Raw genomic sequence first — 23,498 nt, 5'->3', positions numbered from 1 at the left:
ACGAACAAGTGCTGCCATCTCTTACGTATATCCTGAACTGATACGCCCCTGCAGAATATTCCCGTAAACAAACAATTAAATTTATCACACAAGGAAGTATCATTAGCAAATAATTAGCAAAGGATATGTATGGAATTATTTATTATAACATCCTACACCCTTTCCTGTTGTTTTTCTGATCTAAAAATAGCACCAAATAAGGCGTTCGATAAACTTCTAAACACATGCGCCATCTATTCATTAATTCAAACGACCAAATTTAGTAGGACATTCAACACGTATTTCAATTGCCTTCATTGCGACTCTTTACTTTATTCGTGTTATGTCGCCATAGATTTGGTTTCTCTTTCTCTCACAAACCCTTTAAATCTGTCATCTCTTTTCAAAAAGCTCGCTCTCGGACGATGATAAATGGCGAACGGTCTTGACATTTCGTGCTATTATCAAAATGTTGAATTCTGTTATCGGTTGTTATTATTTACGTTTTATAAATAAAACAAGATGGTTTTTCGCGTAATTCAGATTCTTGTGCCTACGAACTTGCCGTGTGCAGTGATCGGACAGTGAAAACATTGAGGGAATACACCTATTCAAGTGGGTCAAATAATTACAAATATTAAAGAGAATTGTGTATAAAATAATCATTTATGTACATTTAACAACTCTTGAAATCATAAAGGATGCTGTGAAAATACTCTGCACCTCAGTTTTGATTGATAAAATGGATATTTTGTGAGTTGAAATTGAGCAGTGTTTTTTTTCGTAAATAAGTTATGAAGTGAATTTACGTGCGATAATACTTAATTATAATAGGTGAAAATTGTTTATAAATTTGTGGTGTTTGTAGATCTTAGTTTGGAGTGTGTGTTTAGATAATTTCCAAACATTTCGCAGTTAATAGCAATTTGTGGCGTTGTAAAATAGACCACAAAGTGTTAACCACAGGTTTAAGAACTCTATCGTTGCCAAAGAGTGATTTAAAAAAAGTTTTAATATATATTTTGGCGCCAAATAAAAACAATATCGAGAAATTGATTTGTTTCATCGTGATATGAATTTGTATTTTGAAAATTAAAATGGTGACGATGAATTCTTCGGAAAAGGCGGCATCTAAGGCCTGTCAGCAGGGGCCATCCAGGTAAGATAACTTATAATTAGTAACAAAACGTTTGTTAGTCCTTTACAATTACTACATCGTCTGCAAAAGACATTGGCAGAGTAGTCAACAATACATGGGCCGTCACAAAAGCTAAAGAAATAAAAAAATATACTACTATTTAATTTCTTAGAAATCTTTACTTCTATACCGATATGATTAAGGGTAAAAGAGGAATGGAATAATTTTTGGTTTGGTTAGGCAATGCTTGACGAGTTCCTCCATGCTTCAAAAACATTTTTAATTGATGGGTTATCATCATCATCTGCCCTTCCTTTTCCAAAGTATGTTGGTCAAAAATCGGGTTGCCTAGGTAACTGGGTTATGGAGGTCAGATAGGCACTCACACCATGTGGCAAACTGGTTCTCAGCTGCAACCGGCTAAGACTGGAAGCTGTTCCCTACATAGTTGGTAAAAGGCTGGAATGATGTATTCTTGAATACCTTGTTATGTACTTACTGTATACATACTGTATGGAAGCTGTATGTATGTGTAAAATGTTCCATAAATGTGTGTGTACTGTACTGTCTTTTTTATCATCCCACTGCTAGGCTGCAGCCTCCTCTCACACGGATAAGGATTGAGCATTAATCACCACGCTTGCTCAATGCGGGTTGCTGATTTCAGACTTAATAGTCCAGGTTGCCTCAAGATGTTTTCCTTCACCTTTTAATCAGCCATTGGTGTCTAAGATATACTTAGAAAGTACATACAAACTTAGAAAAGTTGCATTGGTACTTGCCTTACCTGGAATCGAACCCACACCCCACTCGAGAGGCTGGTTCTTTACCCACTAGGCTACCACAACTTTCTGCTTCCATACATAATTCAGCTAAATAATTTTGTTACAGAGACAACTCGAAGTGTATAAAAGAAGAGAAAGAGAAGGATCGAGACAAGAAGGACAATGCTACGTCGAGCCTGCCGCCCGGGGTGCAGGCGCTCATGTCCACCATCCCCTCGCCCGAGGAGTCACCCAACTATCTTGTGTATAAGAAGGTAAGCAAATCTAAATGATGTTTGCTACACAGATAGTCTACTAAAGCCTTAGAAAGTACAAAGGCTACTTTTTATCTGGGTACAGGAAGTTGTTACCTCGAGACATAACATGAAAAGGGCTTGACCGATTTGGCTGAAAATTAGAGGGGAGGTAACTTAGACCCGGGAGAAGGTTTTAGGATAGTTTTTGTCAGGCTACGGGACGCGGGTGAAACCGCAGGCGAAAGCTAGTAATATTATAAAGAGGAAAACTTTGTATGTTTACAATGGATAAACGCAATAACTACTGGATCGATTTAAAAAATACTTTCACCATTAGAAAGCTATATTATCTGTGTGTAACATAGGCTATATTTTATCCCGGTGCGGGCAGTAGCTCCCACAGGACGCGGGTGAAACCGCGGGAAAACGGCTAGTACGTATATAAAAACTATAATACTTTAACCAAACGGTTAAGCATAATGCTTAGGTTCCCCCTACGGAGTAGCGAGGAAGGCTATAGGCTACTTTTTATCCCGGTACGGGAAGTAGTTTCCACGGGATGCGGGTGAAACCGCTGGCAGAAGCTAGTTTAATGATATGTAGTCTATTGCTGCTATAACAACAAATATTGAACACCAGAACAAAATAAATAATGTAGCAGTCTCCCTTACCTACAACAAACGTGATTTTTTTACCCCTTTTGGCTAGAAATCAATTATGGTACGGCAACGTTCGTTCGCGAGTTCATCTATGTTTTTTTATTTGTTCTAATTTGAAAAATTCTTTCACTGTTGGAAAGCTACACTCTTCCCGAGTAACATCAGCAATTTTTTATCTGGGTATGAGAAGAAGTTTATACAGATTTCTGACACTTACGCGAATATTAGACACTAACCGTTTTCCCGCGGTTTCACTCGCGTCCCGTGGGAGCTACTGCCCGCACCGGGATAAAATATAGCCTATGTTGCTCGCAGATAATGTAGCTTGCCATTGGTGAAATAATTTTTAAATTAGTTTTTTTTTTTAATTTTTTGAGTTTATCCATTGTAAACAAACAATGTTTTCCTCTTTATAATATTAGTATAGATTGAAATAAAACTACTTTTACGGATTTTATTGCGATATGGGAAGAAGAGTCCCTGGACGCGGGTAGAACCGCCGAAAAATAATAAGCTTGTACCTACATATCTAAGAAAATAGCTGTTTCGCCTAGTTAAACCCGTATATAAAAATCTAAATCGAGAACCTCCTTTTTGGGAAGTCGGTTAACAAAAGGACACTTTCGTCATCTATTAGAAAACTAACAGTAAATTCTACGCTAAACACTACCGTTCGATATTCCACCGGATGCAACTTAAATCGTATGTGTTGCCTCATTTCCGGCAAGCTGTGTTTGTACCCACATACCAGTTCCTTCCTGCGTCCTGTTGACTTGCTAATATGGGTCACGATAGAAAGCTTGTCAAATTACTTTGCCGTTCTGAAATTAATTTGTCGCCTCTTGAAGCTGGTGCTTTGTTTGTCAAAATGTATAATGTTCCCGGGTTGAGCTGAAATCGCTTTTAGAGTTTTGAGAACATCAGATCGGAGTCTAGAAGTTGGTGGTTGACACATCCGTCCCTCGGGGAGCACGTATGGCAGTTGAAATGTTAATTTTATTATTTTTGGTTTTTACATTAGCTTGTTCAATGTATAATTCTGTATATTTAAAATCTTTTCATATTTTAATGCATCTTAATAGATTGTATTTGGTTTGTAATATCTTAAAATGGCGGTTCAAATAACACGTTTTGGCGCAGATAATTATTTAGCCATTTAAATCTATACTTAATATTATAAAGAGGAAAACTTTGTTTGTTTGGTTGTAATGGATAAACTCAAAAACTACTAGACCGATTTTAAATATTCTTTGACCATTAGAAAGCTATATTATCTGCGAGTAACATAGGCTATATTTTATCCCGGTGCGGGCAGTAGCTCCCACGGGACGCGGGAAAACGGCTAGTAACTTATATGTTCTTTCTTACAGATGGAGGCTATCATAGAGAAGATGCAGGACGAGAACACGGGCGTACCCGTGCGCACTGTCAAGAGCTTCATGACCAAAATACCCTCAGTAAGTATAACACAATCCCACTACACTTCATACTTTATATTGTAAAGGCGAAAGTTTGTGTGTTTCTGACCCCTTTATGCGCAAACGGCTAAACATATTATGAGAAAACTCGACAATAGTATTTACTATATAATCTAGAAATAATCTAAAAATATCACTATCTAGAATAACATGCATCCGTTTGTGGGAAGTAGTTCGTCGGGAAGCGGGTGTGACTGTTGGCAAAAGGTATTAAGTAAGCACAAACTAGTGGTACACTATCCCCTGGTAAAATAGGCTATATTTGGCCAGGGTGTGGAAAGTAGTTTCCTCGGGATGTGGGTGAAACTGCGCGATACAGCTAGTCTTCCTTCGAAACTCCTTGTCAACTTGACCTGCTGTACTTTACAAACGGGTGTAGTACAATGTATAATTCTTTCTCAGGTATTCACAGGCTCAGACCTAGTAGCGTGGCTGACTCGTCACCTCAGCCTCGAGGAGACGTGGGAGGCGCTGCACGTGGCACACCTACTCGCCGCACACGGGTATCTGTTCCCCATAGACGACCACTGCCTCACCGTCAAGAACGACAACACTTACTACAGGTCAGTCGGACACTCAGTTGGTCAGTCAGTTAGACACTCACTCGAACACTACTAGTGAATCGGTCATTTGGACATTCGGTTGGGCAGTCAGTCAGAAGTCAGTGAGTCATATAGTCAGTCAGTCAGTAGCGTGGCTGACTCGCCACCTCAGCCTCGAGGAGACGTGGGAGGCGCTGCACGTGGCACACCTACTCGCCGCACACGGGTATCTGTTCCCCATAGACGACCACTGCCTCACCGTCAAGAACGACAACACTTACTACAGGTCAGTCGGACACTCAGTTGGTCAGTCAGTTAGACACTCACTCGAACACTACTAGTGAATCGGTCATTTGGACATTCGGTTGGGCAGTCAGTCAGAAGTCAGTGAGTCATATAGTCAGTCAGTCAGTAGCGTGGCTGACTCGCCACCTCAGCCTCGAGGAGACGTGGGAGGCGCTGCACGTGGCACACCTACTCGCCGCACACGGGTATCTGTTCCCCATAGACGACCACTGCCTCACCGTCAAGAACGACAACACTTACTACAGGTCAGTCGGACACTCAGTTGGGATGTCAGTCGGACACTCACTAGGTCACTCTTCTAGTGAGATAGTCATTTTGACACTCAGTTGGGCAGTCAGTAAGACACTCACTCGGTCATTCAGCTAGTGAACCGGTCATTTGGACACTCGGTTGGGCAGTCAGTAAGACAGTCAGTCAGAAGTCAGTTAGTGAGTCGTATAGTCAGTCAGTCAGTAGCGTAGTTGACTCGCCACCTCAGCCTCGAGCCGACATTCAGTCGGCTAGACAGTTTGACACTCAGTCGGTCACTCTGTTAGTGAGCCAGTCATTAGACACTTGGTTAATGAGTCAGTTAGTTAGACAACAAGTCAGTCAGACAACAAGTGATGTTGGTTACCTACGCCATCTGTTTTTATTTTTGTATGATTTTCGGTATGGCCTTTAGACTGCCCATAATTGTTCCTTCAATTTTCTCAAAAAAATTACTAGACCACTCGCACAAAGAAAGTAATGTTTATTAATAAATAAAGTTATGTAATGTTTCAGGTTCCAGACGCCATACTTCTGGCCATCCAATCAATGGGAACCAGAGAACACTGACTATGGTAAGTTTAGAAAGTCATCATCTCCCGAGCCTTTCCCAACTATGTTGGAGTCGGCTTCCAGTCTAACCGGATGCAGCTGAGTACCAGTGTGCCACAAGAAGCGACTGCCTATCTGACCTCACCTGATACTCACCCATCCACAGACCGACTGTACCAAGCGTTGCTTAACTTTATGAGCGATCGATTCGTGCGGTTTTAACTTAGCCACTTGCTCTTAACTCTTAACTGACACGATTAGCCACAACCCCCTTATTTTTTTATGGAAAATCATCAAATGACCCCTCCTGCTGTGGATTAGCAGTGAGAGGGAGTGTCAAGACTCTTACTGATTAAAACCTTAAATTCATGTTTCTACTTAAGCCTTTTATGTACCAGGGCCGCGGTAACTCTTTGGGGCCATCTCGCAGCCCCGGCAGACTTTGCTGGCCAATTTACCCTCTTTTCTACTCGCCATGCAGATTTGGTACACAGATAGTCTAACTAAAGTCTGAGAACGGACATTGTTCCCTCGCGACGCATATGTAACTGCTAGCAAAAGCATATATAATTCATGTTACTTTAATGTGTTGTTTCCAGCGGTGTATCTATGCAAGCGAACGATGCAGAACAAGGCCCGGCTGGAGCTGGCAGACTACGAGGCGGAGTCTCTCGCTCGCCTTCAGAACATGTTCAGCAGGAAGTGGGAGTTCATATTCATGCAGGCCGAGGCGCAGAGCAAGGTATGACTATCCGGCTAGGCGCTTCCTGCATCATGCAGAACAAGGCCCGGCTGGAGCTGGCAGACTACGAGGCGGAGTCTCTCGCTCGCCTTCAGAACATGTTCAGCAGGAAGTGGGAGTTCATATTCATGCAGGCCGAGGCGCAGAGCAAGGTATGACTATCCGGCTAGGCGCTTCCTGCATCATGCAGAACAAGGCCCGGCTGGAGCTGGCAGACTACGAGGCGGAGTCTCTCGCTCGCCTTCAGAACATGTTCAGCAGGAAGTGGGAGTTCATATTCATGCAGGCCGAGGCGCAGAGCAAGGTATGACTATCCGGCTAGGCGCTTCCCTGCATCATGCAGAACAAGGCCCGGCTGGAGCTGGCAGACTACGAGGCGGAGTCTCTCGCTCGCCTTCAGAACATGTTCAGCAGGAAGTGGGAGTTCATATTCATGCAGGCCGAGGCGCAGAGCAAGGTATGACTATCCGGCTAGGCGCTTCCCTGCATCATGCAGAACAAGGCCCGGCTGGAGCTGGCAGACTACGAGGCGGAGTCTCTCGCTCGCCTTCAGAACATGTTCAGCAGGAAGTGGGAGTTCATATTCATGCAGGCCGAGGCGCAGAGCAAGGTATGACTATCCGGCTAGGCGCTTCCCTGCATCATGCAGAACAAGGCCCGGCTGGAGCTGGCAGACTACGAGGCGGAGTCTCTCGCTCGCCTTCAGAACATGTTCAGCAGGAAGTGGGAGTTCATATTCATGCAGGCCGAGGCGCAGAGCAAGGTATGACTATCCGGCTAGGCGCTTCCTGCATCATGCAGAACAAGGCCCGGCTGGAGCTGGCAGACTACGAGGCGGAGTCTCTCGCTCGCCTTCAGAACATGTTCAGCAGGAAGTGGGAGTTCATATTCATGCAGGCCGAGGCGCAGAGCAAGGTATGACTATCCGGCTAGGCGCTTCCCTGCATCATGCAGAACAAAGCCAGACTACAAGTAGGGTAAGCGTTGTGAGCTCCTGGCGCTGTAAAATTCCAGGATTCCGTGATATCCGTGCTGCAAGGTCTAAACGCAGCGAGATCCCAAGATTTTGGAATCCCGGACCTTTAGAATCCCGGGTATACAAGACAAATAAGAAATTTTCAAATATTGTTTAAATAAAAAAAGTTTTTAAAATATTCTTATAACATCATCATCCTCCTGCCATTATCCCAATTTTTTCATGAGCATGTTTTCGCCTTCCATACTCTTCTATCTGCCGTTATCTCACAAGTAACATTCTTTCTAACCATATCTCCTTTTACACAGCAGAAATAGAAATAATTTATTTGCAAAAAATGTGTGTTACAGATATAGTGATATGTTAACTTATCCGTCCACGTTTATGCTCAAAACGTTCCTCACAACATGACTTTTAAATATTCTAATAACATTCTTTACTTATATCAATTTTTTCACATATCAGCAGAGTCTAAAATACATGATTACTCTGTTCGCAGGTGGATAAGAAACGCGACAAGCTAGAACGCAAAGTGCTGGACAGTCAGGAGAGAGCATTCTGGGATGTACACCGACCCATGGTGAGATACCTTTATATTTTATCTTTGCTTTAAGCGTGTAATGGAACACGACAGACAGATTCGCTTTCGCAATTATATGTGTTAATGTTAAACCTCGAACATCGGTTAATCTTAAGATTTGAATGTAAGTCTTAGGATTTACCGATTTGGCAAATGTGTGTATTTCTAAAAATATGACGATTTTTTCGAGCTTTTACCATTCGAGTTCAGTATATGCTAGGTTTTACCACTGTCAGCTGGTGGATGTTGATTTTAGGAATAAAAAAAAGAGAAATTCTTAATTATTACTTTAATGAACTATTAGACAAAACAGGTACATAGTATTATAAAGGTATCATTATGATAGTAATAAGTGCAGACTAAAACCAACTTATTTAAATTATTTTGAAAAATCACGTATTAAGTAACTTAAAACAAATAAATCGTATCTTTATAATAAATTCAAGTACATTTACTAACTCATGTCTTTAAATCTTAGATGTTACTGGAAAAACTTAGGATTTACCATAGTTAGGGATTTTACAGTAACATATTATAAGGATTCTTCAAGCATTTTTGTGTATATTTCCAGCCGGGCTGCGTGAACACCACTGAGATGGACCCCAAGAAGCTGTCCCGCATCAACGCTCTCAAAGCGAAGAGACTGCGCCAATGCCAGGAGCTCATCCTGCAGCATAACCTCAAGGTAAACTATCCGGCTAGCCGCTTCCCTGAAATTACTTCAAAACAATTTTATTTACAAATATTTATTTACTAAACATACACAAACGTACTAGTGTGTGTATGTTTAGTAAATAAATATCATCCTCCGAGCCTTTTCCCAATCATGTTGCGGTCAGCTTCCAGTCTTACCGGATGCAGCTGAGATAGTAGTCGCTCCTTGTAATACACTGGTTCTCAGCTACATCCGGTAAGACTGGAAGCCGATCCCAACAAAGTTAGGAAAAGAAACAAAGCTAGGCAGATATACAGTCATGGACACATAATTAAAGACACTGTTGGAAGCTTAAATTGCTGCCGCATTTCATCTGTATTTCTTTTTTCTGATTGCTACTGGAACTTTATTTTCTATTTTAAAATATTTAAGAGGGCATTGTGAAATATTAAAACTAAAGACTCTTCAGTGATCCTTAGCGACAAGTTTTTTTTCGCTTTATATCGAATCTCGAGCGGTATGAACCATAACGTGGCCTGGCCATATAATTAAAGACACTCCATTTGCTCAGAGGAAGAAATGCAAATTATTAATATTATTGATGGTACTTTTCTATAACAACATTCCCTACACTGTAACTAAGCATACTAATGAGTACTAATATTTGGTTTATTTCCTTTTACCTAAATGACAGCACGACATCCCTAAGCGTGCAAGCGGTCAGTTTTGTTTTAAGTCGCTACGGGAATTTTCTTCCATGCTTCATAAAAATCTGTGTAAAATTGATCAATGTTTCATGTGTGACTTATCGCCATTGTGTTTTCTGGCCGATCACCAGTTTTTTTTTTCTATTGAATTTGCGATGGGCCAAACCAAAACCGTCATAAGTTGCTCGATCAAAGAGTCCTTTTTACTACTCTTACAGTGTTTTTCAGAACTTTTCTAATTTGGAAAGCGCTAAGGATCGGTAAATTATGCTTAGCATATAACAAAATGCTATTTCTAAAATATTATAGTACTTGAATTCGCCTATTTTCAATAATATCTTTCTAAAAGATCACCACACCAAGTAGTGGAGAGAAGCCCCACACTATTACTTTTTCGCCTCCTATGTTTGAGAACTTTCTTAGTGTATTTTGGTTCCATCTCATGATTTGGAGGCGACTAATTTCGATACATTATTTTAGAATTATTCGTATCCCTTTGTTTAATGAGAAAAAAAATACATTTTTGAACACTTGTTAACTGCACCTTTCACATTTGATAGAAATAGCCAACTACAGTATGGACACGCGGTGCTTTTCCAAAAGTAACATCTTCCGATACCCATGCCTTACAGCTTTTCCCGACCCGGTTGTAGTCTAAAAGTTCTGCAGACACAATTGTCGTCCTTTTAGCATCAGATGACTCCCAAAAAAACCAGTACCGAATCATGTAAATGGTTCACTATTTGCCTAGGGCACCGCCTTAAAGTCTGTTTGCGGATAAGTTTTCCTTGGGGTCGGTTTTGAGTTGTTCTCAAACCATGCCTTTTTTAGTGCCATTGATAAAAAATCTTTAATAATAAATGTATTACCATGTCCTTACTATACATAGATCAAGTGGTATGAATAAATCCGTATGTCAAAATATAATATTAAAAAGACTAACACATTTTACTTACCAGAATTTTTGTTCTAGTCTTATTGATAGGACTAAAATGAATTTTTTTAATGAAATAAACCTAAATTATTACCTAATTCGAGTTTTCATAAGTATTTTACTCACTTCTAAAAAAAAGTATGGCAACTATTTGTATCTTTCGTTTTTTTCTTAACTGGGCTTTAACTGTCTTTAATTAGCTGACCAGCCAAGTATCAGCTACAAAAGTTAGTGTTCATTTCCCATAGAGCTTTATATCTAAAGTATTAAAGAAATAAAATATTTTTTGTCCTTAATTTAAAGAACACAATGTAATGTTTGTTTTAATAATTATTACACTACAGTTTATACCGTGCTTAAGCTCATGTCAGTACCATAACTATTTATTTCACTTCGAGTCGGGGGGTGTCTTTAATTATGTGTCCATGACTGTATATTGATCTATACTAATATTATAAAGAGGAAAACTTTGTTTGTTTGTTTGGTTGTAATTGATAAACTAAAAAACTACTGGACCGATTTTAAATATTCTTTCACCATTAGAAAGCTATATTATCTGCGAGTAACATAGGCTATATTTTATCCCGGTGCGGACAGTAGCTCCCACGGGACGCGAGTGAAAACGCGGGAAAACGGCTAGTTTGAATATAAACATAATTAATGTATGTATGTTTTCAGAATAACCCGATTGTGACGATCACGAACCCACAAGAAAGTGAAGAGGAAATACAAAAGAAAACTACAGACCACAGCATCAAGGAGAACGGTAACTATATTCCTTACACAATATCATAATAAACCAGGGGTCCGATTCTCCTAAGTTAATAATGTCAAAATTGAATAGAAATCGAATCGCAATAGCAGTTTTAACCATATCGGACATTCTGCTACTAATATAAGACCAATCGTATTCCAATGACTTTCGATTGGTTTGCGATTGGTCCGCCATTTTGTCTATACGGTAGTTTGCTCTACAATCATGTTGGAATCGTAAATCATTTGCAGACAAAATGATTAATTATTGAAGAACATAAAAGGATAAAAATGAAAAGACTCACACTTGGCCGGTTTTTTTGACAATCGGTAATTTTTTTTCCGTTACAGGAGAAACATCCCAACCCGAGATCACAGTGACATGCTTACCCGAGTCGGGAGTCAAACCCCCGGCCACAGTGGAGCAGCAGATCGAAGCAGCCAAGCGACAGGTCGCCATGCTGCGAGCCAGGCTCGAGAGACGCAACGTGCGAGTCAGCAAGGTGGCTGACATGTGAGTATCCGCCTAGCCGCTTAGTTAACAGCCAGGCTCGAGAGACGCAACGTGCGAGTCAGCAAGGTGGCTGACATGTGAGTATCCGCCTAGCCGCTTAGTTAACAGCCAGGCTCGAGAGACGCAACGTGCGAGTCAGCAAGGTGGCTGACATGTGAGTATCCGCCTAGCCGCTTAGTTAACAGCCAGGCTCGAGAGACGCAACGTGCGAGTCAGCAAGGTGGCTGACATGTGAGTATCCGCCTAGCCGCTTAGTTAACAGCCAGGCTCGAGAGACGCAACGTGCGAGTCAGCAAGGTGGCTGACATGTGAGTATCCGCCTAGCCGCTTAGTTAACAGCCAGGCTCGAGAGACGCAACGTGCGAGTCAGCAAGGTGGCTGACATGTGAGTATCCGCCTAGCCGCTTAGTTAACAGCCAGGCTCGAGAGACGCAACGTGCGAGTCAGCAAGGTGGCTGACATGTGAGTATCCGCCTAGCCGCTTAGTTAACAGCCAGGCTCGAGAGACGCAACGTGCGAGTCAGCAAGGTGGCTGACATGTGAGTATCCGCCTAGCCGCTTAGTTAACAGCCAGGCTCGAGAGACGCAACGTGCGAGTCAGCAAGGTGGCTGACATGTGAGTATCCGCCTAGCCGCTTAGTTAACAGCCAGGCTCGAGAGACGCAACGTGCGAGTCAGCAAGGTGGCTGACATGTGAGTATCCGCCTAGCCGCTTAGTTAACAGCCAGGCTCGAGAGACGCAACGTGCGAGTCAGCAAGGTGGCTGACATGTGAGTATCCGCCTAGCCGCTTAGTTAACAGCCAGGCTCGAGAGACGCAACGTGCGAGTCAGCAAGGTGGCTGACATGTGAGTATCCGCCTAGCCGCTTAGTTAACAGCCAGGCTCGAGAGACGCAACGTGCGAGTCAGCAAGGTGGCTGACATGTGAGTATCCGCCTAGCCGCTTAGTTAACAGCCAGGCTCGAGAGACGCAACGTGCGAGTCAGCAAGGTGGCTGACATGTGAGTATCCGCCTAGCCGCTTAGTTAACAGCCTGGCCATGCTGCGAGCCAGATTGATTGGCTTGTCTCAATCAATTTTTTCGTCAAATCTATACAGTTTTTGACGGCGAAAACAATATATATCTATATTAATCTTGAACGTATTTCTGAGAACCCTGTTAATTTCAAAACACGTTTTCGAAAAGTTTTCTCGATACAAAGAAAAATGTAAACTTACCTCTGAAATGATCTTCCAAAAAAAATACCTGTGTATTACTTATCAACAGATATTTTACATACAAAATGTGCAAAATTAATAAAAAAAAAATTGGCACCACTTTTGACCGATTTCCCAAACAAAAACTTTGTACCCTTTGTGTATGGAAACCCTAGAAATTAATTGAATTTGTTTGAATTCCAGGTTCATAGCATACTGCGAGCAGTACGCGGAGTACGACGCGTTCCTGACGCCGCCCGAGTGGCCCAACCCCTGGACCAGCGACACCACCGACATGTGGGACCAGGAGAAACAGTGGTGCGTTCACACTACCTATGTTATATTGGCCTTACTACAAAAACTTAAACGCCTGTTTTACACTTGTCTAAAAAATTTGAGGCTGCAAAAGGAACCATATGTCAACGTCATAATTTGTCATTTTTTTAGACAAGTCTTAAACTGACGTTAAAAAGTTTTTGTGGTTAGACGGATAGAGTTTGTTTATTTGTTTGTTTGCTTGAACGTGCTAATCTCAGATCCGATTTGAAAAATTCTTTCAGTGTTAGATAGCCCATTTATCGAGGAAGGCTATGGGCTACTTTTTATCCGGGTTCGTACGGGATGCGGGTGAAACCGCTGACAGAAGCTAGTCTATACTAATATTATAAAACCGAAGCTAATGACAAAAGGAGCGGAGCACCAATGAAGAATGTTTCAAAATCGGGGAATATTTTCCTATTGAGAGAGCTTGCGCTGCGTGCGTTGCGTAAACGGTTAAAGTTTCGCAAAAATCATGTGTGACAGAATTGTTATTCTTTAAGAGTTCTAAAAAAAAGTCCGAGACAGCATTGGCCTTATTACAAAAACTTAAACATCTGTTTTACACTTTTCTAAAAAAATTGTAGCTGCAAAATGAGCCATATTGCAATGTCATAATCTGTAATTTTTTTAGACAAGTCTTAAACTGAAGTTTAAAAGTTTTTGTGGTAAGACGGCATATGTCTATCTTTTGAGGTTAGCTCACTATAACCGTCGCAAGTTAAAGTCAGCGTTAGCCCAAAGTAACTATTCCACGCGGGCGAAGTCGCGGGCGGAACCTAGTTTTATATAATGTTTTATTGTCAAAGCATTGTTTATGAATCATATTTTGGATTTTTTTGTCCATATTTTATGTACATATTTTAGATTTTTTTATACATATTTATCCTAGCCCTAATTTAACACATGTTGTTTGTCTCCTCGCAGTAAGGAGCCGCTGCCGCTGCGCCGCGTCCGTCGCTGGTCGTTCTCCCTGCGCGAGCTGCTGCAGGACGTCGCCGGCCGCGACCACTTCGCCAAGTTCCTCAGCAAGGAGTTCAGCGGGGAGAACCTCAAGTTAGTACTGTAGCTGTATCTATCTATACATATAATAAAATGATACGAAAGTCAAAACTGTACATTGAATATTTTTTTTAAAGAATACTTGGGGGGTGATCCATAATCGATTCTGAACCCAAATATGTAGTTTTTAGAATTTTTGTCTGTATGTCTGTTTGTCTGTATGTTTGTCCCGCATAAACTCAAAAAGTACTGCATGGATTTAAATCAAATTTTGCATGACTATTACCTGGGGACCGGTTCAACACATAGGCTATATATTATCACGCTATCATCTACGGGGGTTGAGCAATGTACGATTAAATAAACGAAATTTGAAAATTGGAAATTCTATATTGCCCACGCAGACGAAATCGCGGGCAACAGCTAGTATGTACATAAAAAAGTACACCTTCTCGTCTCAATCCATTCTAAAGTTGTCTGGAAGAGCTCGCTCTTAGCGATAAGACCGCCCATTATGTCACCTGCTTTAACTAGTCTAAGATCAAAATTGTAAAATATATCTATCAACGCTGGCCGAGAAGGAGGGAGAAATAGGAGTGATGGGAAGGATAGGGGATTAACGCGGGCAATAGGGAAGAGAGGGCGTTGAAAATCACGTTTGTTGTATGGGAGTCCCCCAAAATATTTAATCAGTTCTAGTTTTCAGTATTTGTTGTTATAGCATTACAGTAGACATTCGATTGGTTTGCGATTGGACTGTTATTTTGGTGATTTTGGTCTATACAGTAGTTTGTTCTACAATCATATTGCAATCGTAAATAATTTGCGGACAAAATTATTCATTATTGAATGACAGAAAAGGATAAAAACGTTTATTTAAAAAAAATAATAGCGGAATGCCACATACGCTTCAATCGTAATTGAGTCGGGATTGGATCTCAGTCGAATGTGAATCGTATGTCGCTTAAATAAAATTAGGAGAATCACGCCCCTCAAATAAAATAATTTTATTTTCTACCTATATATTTAGAATTCATTTGATTTTCATACTAAATTGTTTATCTCTCCCCCTAGATTCTGGCTGTCAGTGCAGGAGCTGAAAGCTTTGCCGATCCGTCGCGTGTCGACACGAGCTAAGGAGATCTGGAAGGAGTACCTCGCGGCCGACGCACCCTCGCCTATCAACATTGATGCTGCTAGCAGGTACATTCATATTCCACAAAAATCATTTATGTAAAAAACTAGCCGTTTTCCCGCGGTTTCACCCCCATCCCGTGGGATCTACTGCCTGTACCGGGATAAAATATAGCCTGTGTTACTCGTGGATAATGTAGCTGAACAAATATCCATCTACCTTACATACATAAGTACTGATGTTTATTTTGATATTTTAATCTAATTGTTGATATTATTTCAGGGAGCTAACTCGACAAAAGGTGGAATCAGGCACCGCCGACAGATACTGCTTCGATCAAGCTCAGGTATGTACTATATACGTACATATACCAACATCATCATCTGTCGAGCCTTTCCACCAGTGCTTTACAAGAAGCGACTGCCTGTCTGACCTCCTCAACCCAGTTACCCGGGCAACCCGATACCCCTGGGTAAGACAGGTTGTCAGACCTACTAAAGGCACTATAACTATGAGTCCCGGCTGTCATTGAACATCCTTGGCAGTCGTTACGAGTAGTCAGAAGCCAGTAAGTCTGACACCAGTCTAACCAGATCCAGGTCCAGGTCAGATAGGCAGTCGCTCCTTGTAGCACACTGGTACTCAGCTGCATCCTGTTAGACTGGAAGCCGACCCCAACATAGATGGGAAAAAGGCTCGGAGGATGATGATATTAATAAATAATGTATTCTAGGCCCATGTGTATCACCTGATGAAGTCCGACAGTTACTCGCGGTATCTGCGCTCCGAGATGTACAAGGACTATCTCAACGGATCCAAGAAAAAGGTACGTTTTACATCATTTTACTATTTTGGATATTTCTTTTGTGACTATTTTTAAATGTTTTTAAGGGGCCGAAATTGGCTTGTCTCAAACAATTTTCTGGCGAAAAAAATATATATTAATCTTGAACATATTTCTGAGAACCTTCAATTAATTTCAAAACACGTTTTCGTAAAGTTTTCTCGATACAAAAAAAAAATAAACTTACCTCTAACTAAAATGATCTCCAAACAAAATTATCTGTATTACTTATCAACGTACATAGATAAAATTTGTGACATTAACGAGTCCATATGTAAAACAGAACTTGGTTATTTTTTAGGGTTCCGCACCCAAAGGGTAAAACGGGACCCTATTGTTTTCGCTCCTCTGTCCGTCCGTCCGTCAGTCACCAGGCTGTATCTCATGAACCGTGATAGTTAGAGAGTTGAAATTTTCACAGATGGTGTATTTCTGTTGCCGCTATAACAACAAATACTGAAAACTAGAATAAAATAAATATTTTGGGGGCTCCCATAGAGCAAACGTGTGATTTTTTGCGGTACGGAACCCTTCGTGCGCGAGTCCGACTCGCATTTGGCCGGTTTTTTTAATGATAAAAAATTAGATTTTTTCAACCCTGTACTTTTCGACTTACGTAAGCACTAGTAACAATTAGAACTTTTCTTATATATTTTAAATAAACTTTAATCTATTTTATTTTTCAGACATCAGTGAAAGGGATTCGCTCAATTGTATCGTTCACGGCGCGTAAAGAAACATCAACTAATTAAAGAACTACTCCCTTTGTTTTACCAAGGAAACATCACTCCCTTTGTCCTAAGAAACATGACTCCTATACTTCTAAAGAAGGGGAAGATGACTCCCATACGTCGTGAAAGCGTAACATGACTCCTATACGTGTTAAAAAGGGAATATTACTCCTTTGGTTCTCTAAAAGGAACATTCCTTTTGTTCAAAATAAGGAACAGTACTTCTTATAAACAAACGAACTAAACTCCTATTGTTCTTAAAAGGAAACATGACTCCTTTACTACCGATCCCAATAATGAATCCATCTGTTGTTTTGCCTACTGAAGATAGGAATTTGATATTACTTGTATGTAGGGCTGCTATTCGTCCGGGTTTCCCCTAATTAATAATAATAATTAATTGCTAATTTCTAAATTCTATCTTTAGTAAGCAAATGACGAGATAGATCGAATATTGGAAACGGTTCAACTCTACTAAGGCATTAGTGTGCCGGAATTGATAATACTCATTGTTGAAATAAGAATTATTACTAAAATCTATGAAAATGTATGAATTTCAAAACGGTCAAGTGCGAAAAGGTTAAATGAAGGATACATGTTTTAAATGAAGTTAGTAAAAAAAAATTGCTACCAATTTCTATTCTAACTATTTTATTTAAAAATGTATGTAAGTATGAATCTATCTGTAATGTGTATAAAATATATATTTATATACCTTCTCATCAGCCAAGCCTTTTCCCAACTATGTTGATGTTTTTCCAATATAGTTGGGAAAAGGACTCTATTCGCGATATATAGCTCAATGAAAGTATATATTATTATGTCATTTCAAAATTATTCTTCTTTGAAATTCTTCCTTATGCGGAGAAATACTGCAAACATGTATAACTTATTATATGTAAAATATCTTATATATCAACTTTAAAAGTTCAGAAACATATGTATTTAATCAATATTGTGATCTTTCTAAAGTAAAGAAAATCATAGCAGTACCTTGTCTAAATTAGATACTAGATATTAATGATAATTAATCATTTTATTATTAAAAAAATACTTAACTCATTTTATTCATTCACTCTCCATACCAAATCCCATCTGAATCTGTTCAGCCATTTTACCGTTACAGCGTAAAAAAAACATAAAGTTTGAATGTGTTTACTTAACTCGAAAACGGCTGAACCGGTTTAGATAAAATTTATGGTGTAAGTTATAAAATTAGTTAAGTATTTTTTAATAATAAAATTTAAATGAATGTCTCAAATGTATAGAGGCTTTAATGTTTTTTCTGTTAATTATAATATTTAAATTTAAATTATAATGATATTAAACTCGACAAGTAACTGTAAATGCATCAAACTGCAATAATTTAGTTGTTTTAAGTAGTTTTAAATATTTTGTTTCCGAAAAAAGTAGCTAAGCTTGCAACTGATTTGTGATCCAAAAATTCTGGAAACTTTGAATAGGAACTATTTGCAAAAAAAAATACATAGAATTGTGCACTAAGAATAAAAAAAAAAGAAAAAAAGAATGTTCTAAATTCAAAATATGACATGAAGAAAATATGTCAATGAGGTTTTTCTTAAGGTGCCATTCCGATCCCCATGCCGGTCGCGTGGTGCCGCCTATCGACTCTATGCCAATAGTAAACTGTGGATATCGAGCCTTCCGTAGTCGGCCGCACGCGACTGACGCTCGGCTCCGAAATGCACCTTTACTGAAAGCTTGTAAGATTAGACTACGTTGCTTTTTCTTTGCTTCATCATCCTCCGAGCCTTTTCCCAACTATGTTGGGGTCGGCTTCCAGTCTAACCGGATGCAGCTGAGTACCAGTGCTTTACAAGAAGCGACTGCCTATCTGACCCCCTCAACCCAGTTACCCGGGCAACCCAATACCCCTTGGTTAGACTGGTGTCAGACTTACTGGCTTCTGACTACTGACGAGGTTATTAAATGATATTGGTTTTAAGAAATTTTCTTAAAGCTGGTTTTCATACAAATATATAAGGAATAAAATCAGTTGCAAAGCGCAAAATCTTAAAAAAAAATGACTAAAAAGAAATTGTAATTTTCTTTACCCAACCCACAGAGACTTGAGCAGCCAAAGTATTTCGTTTTTTTAATTAATTTCGACAAAAAAGACTGTTTAAAAAGATACTGCCCGTTTTTTCGTTTTTTGTTTAAGAAAAAATAAATTTAAAAAAACTCGAATGTTTTTTAATAAAAATAATGATGATTATTATTATTAAAATAAAATATAAACTGTTGTAAATACTTATATGGTATAGTTGTGTTTAAATAATAGGCAATATGGAATTTAAATGTGACACCGTTCTATGTGAGAGAAGATTGTTTTTTGGTATAAGCGACATCTAGCGGTGGAAACGAGAAACTCAGTTGTCGAGAAAATCTGTGTTCATAGAGGGCGCTGTTTTATTTTTCTATACTAATATTATAAAGAGGAAAACTTAGTTTGTTTGGTTGTAATGGATAAACTCAAGAACTACTGGTCCGATTTGAAAATTTCTTTCAGTGTTAGATAGCCCATTTATCGAGGAAGGCTACTTTTTATCGTACGGGAAGTAGTTCTCACGGGATGCGGATGAAACCGCTGACAGAAGCTAGTCTTTGATAAAACTTTCGGCAGATTTTTAGTTTGACCAATAGATGGCGCTATATGTCCGGAATAAATTTTATTTTCATATTTCTTTGTAATAAATATATGTCCTTTCTCAAGTACCAAACTATGTCTGTACCAAATTTCACACAAATCGGTTCAGTAGTTTAGGCGTGAAGACAGACAGAGTTACTTTCACATTTATAATATTAGTTAGGACTTGAAATGTGATGAATAAAATTGTCTTCTCTCATATAAAATCGTGTATATGTATAGCGTAGGAGAACAACCGCTTCCTTCAAAGGTATTGTTATATATTTGTGGTATTATTAAGGTTTTAGCGACGACGGGACGACGGCGATACGATTCTGTTACGACTGGATGACGATTTACACTTAAAAAAAAAACACCTTTCTCGGGTCAAATTTTTTATTTATAGTTATTATATTTTTAAATCATACATACTATATATGTCTATATTTATGTATACATACATATAATTTAATGAGATTTTAAAATAATATGAAGCCTAAATTCTCAAATTTAAGCTCCTTCTATTTAAGTCGGGTTAAAAAACTAAAGTTATCTGAATTTACCAAAAGGTTTCTTATTTTGACAAACCGACGTTTCAGAGTCGTATTGTCGTTAAACAAATAAAAAATATAGTATTAAGTAGAAACGTATTAAGGACGACATATTTGAATATTAATTATTTTATTATTTAGCATTTTTTGTAGCTGGTTGTCTTATTATACCTACTTAGTGTAATATGAAATTCATCATCTGTCTAGCCTTTTCCCAACTATGTTGGGGTCGGCTTCCAGTCTAACCAAATGCAGCTGAGTACCAGTGTGCCACAAGGAGCGACTGCCTTATCTGACCTCGTCAACCTAGTTACCCGGGCAACCCGGTTAGAATTACTGGCTTCTGACAACCTGTAACGACTGCCAAAGATGTTCAATGACAGCCAGGACCTACAGTTTAACGTGCCATCCGAAACACAGTCATTGGTGTCCAAGATATACTTAGAAAGTACATACAAACTTAGAAAAATTGCATTGGTACTAGAAGCCGATCTTAACATAGTTGAAGTAAAAGACTAGGTAGGTGATTTAAAGTAATTTTAAGACCTATTTTCAGGCTCATATTTATTTACTGCAAAATCAATTCTGTCTTCCAACTCACTAGTCCTTTATAATAATTTTGAAACTCAAAAATATCGCCCTTAGTATTATTAAAAATTAAAAATTGATGTTAGCAAACTATGTCACATAGCATGAAATAAGCCGAAATATATCTAGTTTTGTGGCTTCAATTATTCACTCATTTACGTTTCTATTGGTTCAAGTTCATCATACAAAAGTATCGTTATCGGCACGAATCTTGAGCTCTGACCTGCATCTGCGCAGAAGTGATTTGTTAGCAAAGAACCAATCCCGAGTGACGGCTATGACGCGATGCGCTGCGGGCCAATCACCGCTTTAGCCCGCCCCCGCGCCTCACTTCGTACCACAAAGTGACCCAATAAATCACTTCTGCGCAGGTGAAGGTCAGAGCTCAAGATTCGTGCCGATAACTATACCCATATTCCTTTCTATTTTTTTTAATATGCTATTAAATATTTTGAAATCGTTGAAAAAAAAAACCGTATTGAAATTACTTATTAGGTACCTGCAAAACTAAATATATTTTTTCTAAAATTAAATAATTCAGACTTCTCTCTATGTTTAATTATTACAACAAAAATAATACCAAAGTTATTATTATTACTTTTTTTGTAGATTAGAAATTTATTTTTTTATATTTTATTTTTTGTCTTTTTAGATTTAAGTTTTTATATTTAAGTTAGAGTGTCACAGTATATGCACAAAACATTGATGTAAATTGCAGACTGCACAAAATTGTGCACAAAACCTGTGTTTAAGAGATATATGTGTAACTTTTCTGTGTTAGAACTCCGACATAAACATTGATATAGTTATCGGCACGGATAATGAGCTCTCGGCGGAAGAGTGGGGATCGCTTTGCGCACTGTACACTTAAGGCAATAAACCAATAAATCACTTCTGCGCAGGTGAAGGTCAACGCTCAATATCCTTGCCGATGATTATACCAAGAAACATTTAGTAATTGTATTCAAACAAAAGTGTCACTTAGATTTCATGTACAATTGTCGTCAAATAACTTTGCCTGTCTGAAGTCAGCCATATGACATCTCGTACAGACGCCAGCAGGTTATTCACCCGAATCTGTCAAATATTACCAAACAAACATTATCCTTCCACTATTGTGATAAGGTTGAAAATCTATTGAAGAAATTTGACAGATTGATTGAGGAAACGTACCTAACTTCAGATGGCCGATGGGGTCGAAAAGTGCTGGAGTGGAGACCACGGACTAGCAAGCGCAGCGTAGGACGTCCACCAACAAGGTGGACAGACGACCTTATAAAGGTCACCGTCGACGCTGGATGCAGGTCGCCTCCAACAGGTATCTGTGGAGATCTAAGGGGGAGGCCTATGTTCAGCAGTGGACGTCCGCCGGCTGAGATGATGATGACCTAACTTCAGACCGGCAAAGTTACATTGCACAAAACATTAAAAACGTCAGCATGCACAATATCTGTATTACGCTTAGTTGAATTTATTTTAAACGTATTTTAGTCTCGACGCATTTGTTTTTTTTAGACTTTTTTTGTCAGAAAGTAGTTTGTATGTAAAATAATGTTAGTTATGGAATCATATCTTTGGGAGTCGTTGATTAAATATGGGTATGTGAAGGAGTCAGGATTTGAAAATAAAAGTCAAAATTAAAAAATGCGCTGAAATGTGTTATTTCAACAAAAATTGACATTTGGCGTCGACCAACTTGACATAAGCTGTCATTATATTTTTGAAACTTGTAAAGATTTGTAAAAATGATCTGTGCTACTTTTTGAACTATTCAATAAAATAAATTAATAGTTTTTCAAGCAAACTACGATTTTATAAATGCATGTAAAAATAACTACAAGGCATTTCTAACAAGTCCAAATACAGCTATGATACGATGTTCCATCATGAAGGTCCAGTTCATATCTTCCGGCTCCATCATCAGATCAGTTCGACAGTACCATATTATTATTTTAGTTTTTACGTGCATTCATAAAAGCGGGTTTTTGTCTACTTTTTGAATTATTAATTTAATATTTTTTTGTTGAAAAAATATAGACTTCAGGTCACAGATAATATTAAGCGCAAATTCTTTAAAGTTGTGTAAAGTTCAATAATAATTGGTAGGAATTGAATTTATTGATATTGTCATTTATTTTGAAGCTTTTACTTTATTTGATTTAAGCACAATTTGACAAAACAAATTCTCTTTTATTGTATTTTGCAAAGAAAATGGCAATATCAATGTACTTTATTTAGGCGGTTGATATTTAATCAAAGATTAATAATTAAATACATAAATGTGTACCTACAAACCTGTACCAAAGTGTATTAAAACAATAAATTATTTTAAAATGTAATTTACGTTTTATTTCATTACTTGCGTTTTCCTTGTAGTTCAACCAAATCATGATTCTATGGTCTACGCCTCCACGGGATCCTAGAGAAACCAAAGGCAGCTTCCAAGTCTCAGAGAGAGGGAGTTCTAGAAAATGAATCTATACTAATATTATAAAGCTGAAGAGTTTGTTTGTTTATTTGAACGCGCTAATCTCAAGAACTACTGGTCCGATTTGAAAAATTCTTTCCGTATTAGATAGCCCATTTATCGAGGAAGGCTATAGGCTACTTTTTATCCGGGTTCGTGCAGAGGTTCCCACGGGATGCGGGTGAAACCGCTGGCAGAAGCTAGTCTGTGATATAAATGTAACAAAATCAGCT

General features: G+C 38.9%; 1 protein-coding gene across 1 annotated transcript; it reads left to right on the top strand.

Moving 5' to 3' along the window:
• The first annotated feature begins 353 nt into the window (after positions 1 to 353).
• On the top strand, positions 354 to 18,133 carry LOC110380135 (regulator of G-protein signaling 7). The gene is made up of 16 exons (XM_064043323.1): positions 354 to 1,138; positions 2,009 to 2,156; positions 4,168 to 4,254; positions 4,678 to 4,838; positions 5,889 to 5,947; positions 6,524 to 6,666; positions 8,142 to 8,222; positions 8,794 to 8,907; positions 11,197 to 11,284; positions 11,623 to 11,785; positions 13,187 to 13,300; positions 14,228 to 14,356; positions 15,377 to 15,505; positions 15,720 to 15,783; positions 16,171 to 16,263; positions 16,968 to 18,133. Exons 1-16 carry the CDS (start codon positions 1,077 to 1,079, stop codon positions 17,031 to 17,033), a joined length of 1,701 nt encoding a protein of 566 aa, XP_063899393.1. The 5' UTR covers positions 354 to 1,076; the 3' UTR covers positions 17,034 to 18,133.
• The last annotated feature ends 5,365 nt before the right edge of the window (positions 18,134 to 23,498 follow it).

This window comes from Helicoverpa armigera, chromosome 31 (genome assembly GCF_030705265.1).
Source record: "Helicoverpa armigera isolate CAAS_96S chromosome 31, ASM3070526v1, whole genome shotgun sequence".
NCBI lineage: Eukaryota > Metazoa > Arthropoda > Insecta > Lepidoptera > Noctuidae > Helicoverpa > Helicoverpa armigera.
The sequence above is the reverse complement of the archived record's forward strand: the minus strand, read 5'-3'. Positions and strand labels throughout refer to the sequence as shown.

Bases quoted from the DNA above. Each gene is read 5' to 3' on its own strand.
- LOC110380135 (XM_064043323.1), top strand. From the start codon at position 1,077: ATGGTGACGATGAATTCTTCGGAAAAGGCGGCATCTAAGGCCTGTCAG. The intron at 5,948-6,523 runs GTAAGTTTAGAA...TGTTGTTTCCAG, and splicing joins ACCAGAGAACACTGACTATG to CGGTGTATCTATGCAAGCGA. The intron at 6,667-8,141 runs GTATGACTATCC...CTCTGTTCGCAG, and splicing joins AGGCCGAGGCGCAGAGCAAG to GTGGATAAGAAACGCGACAA.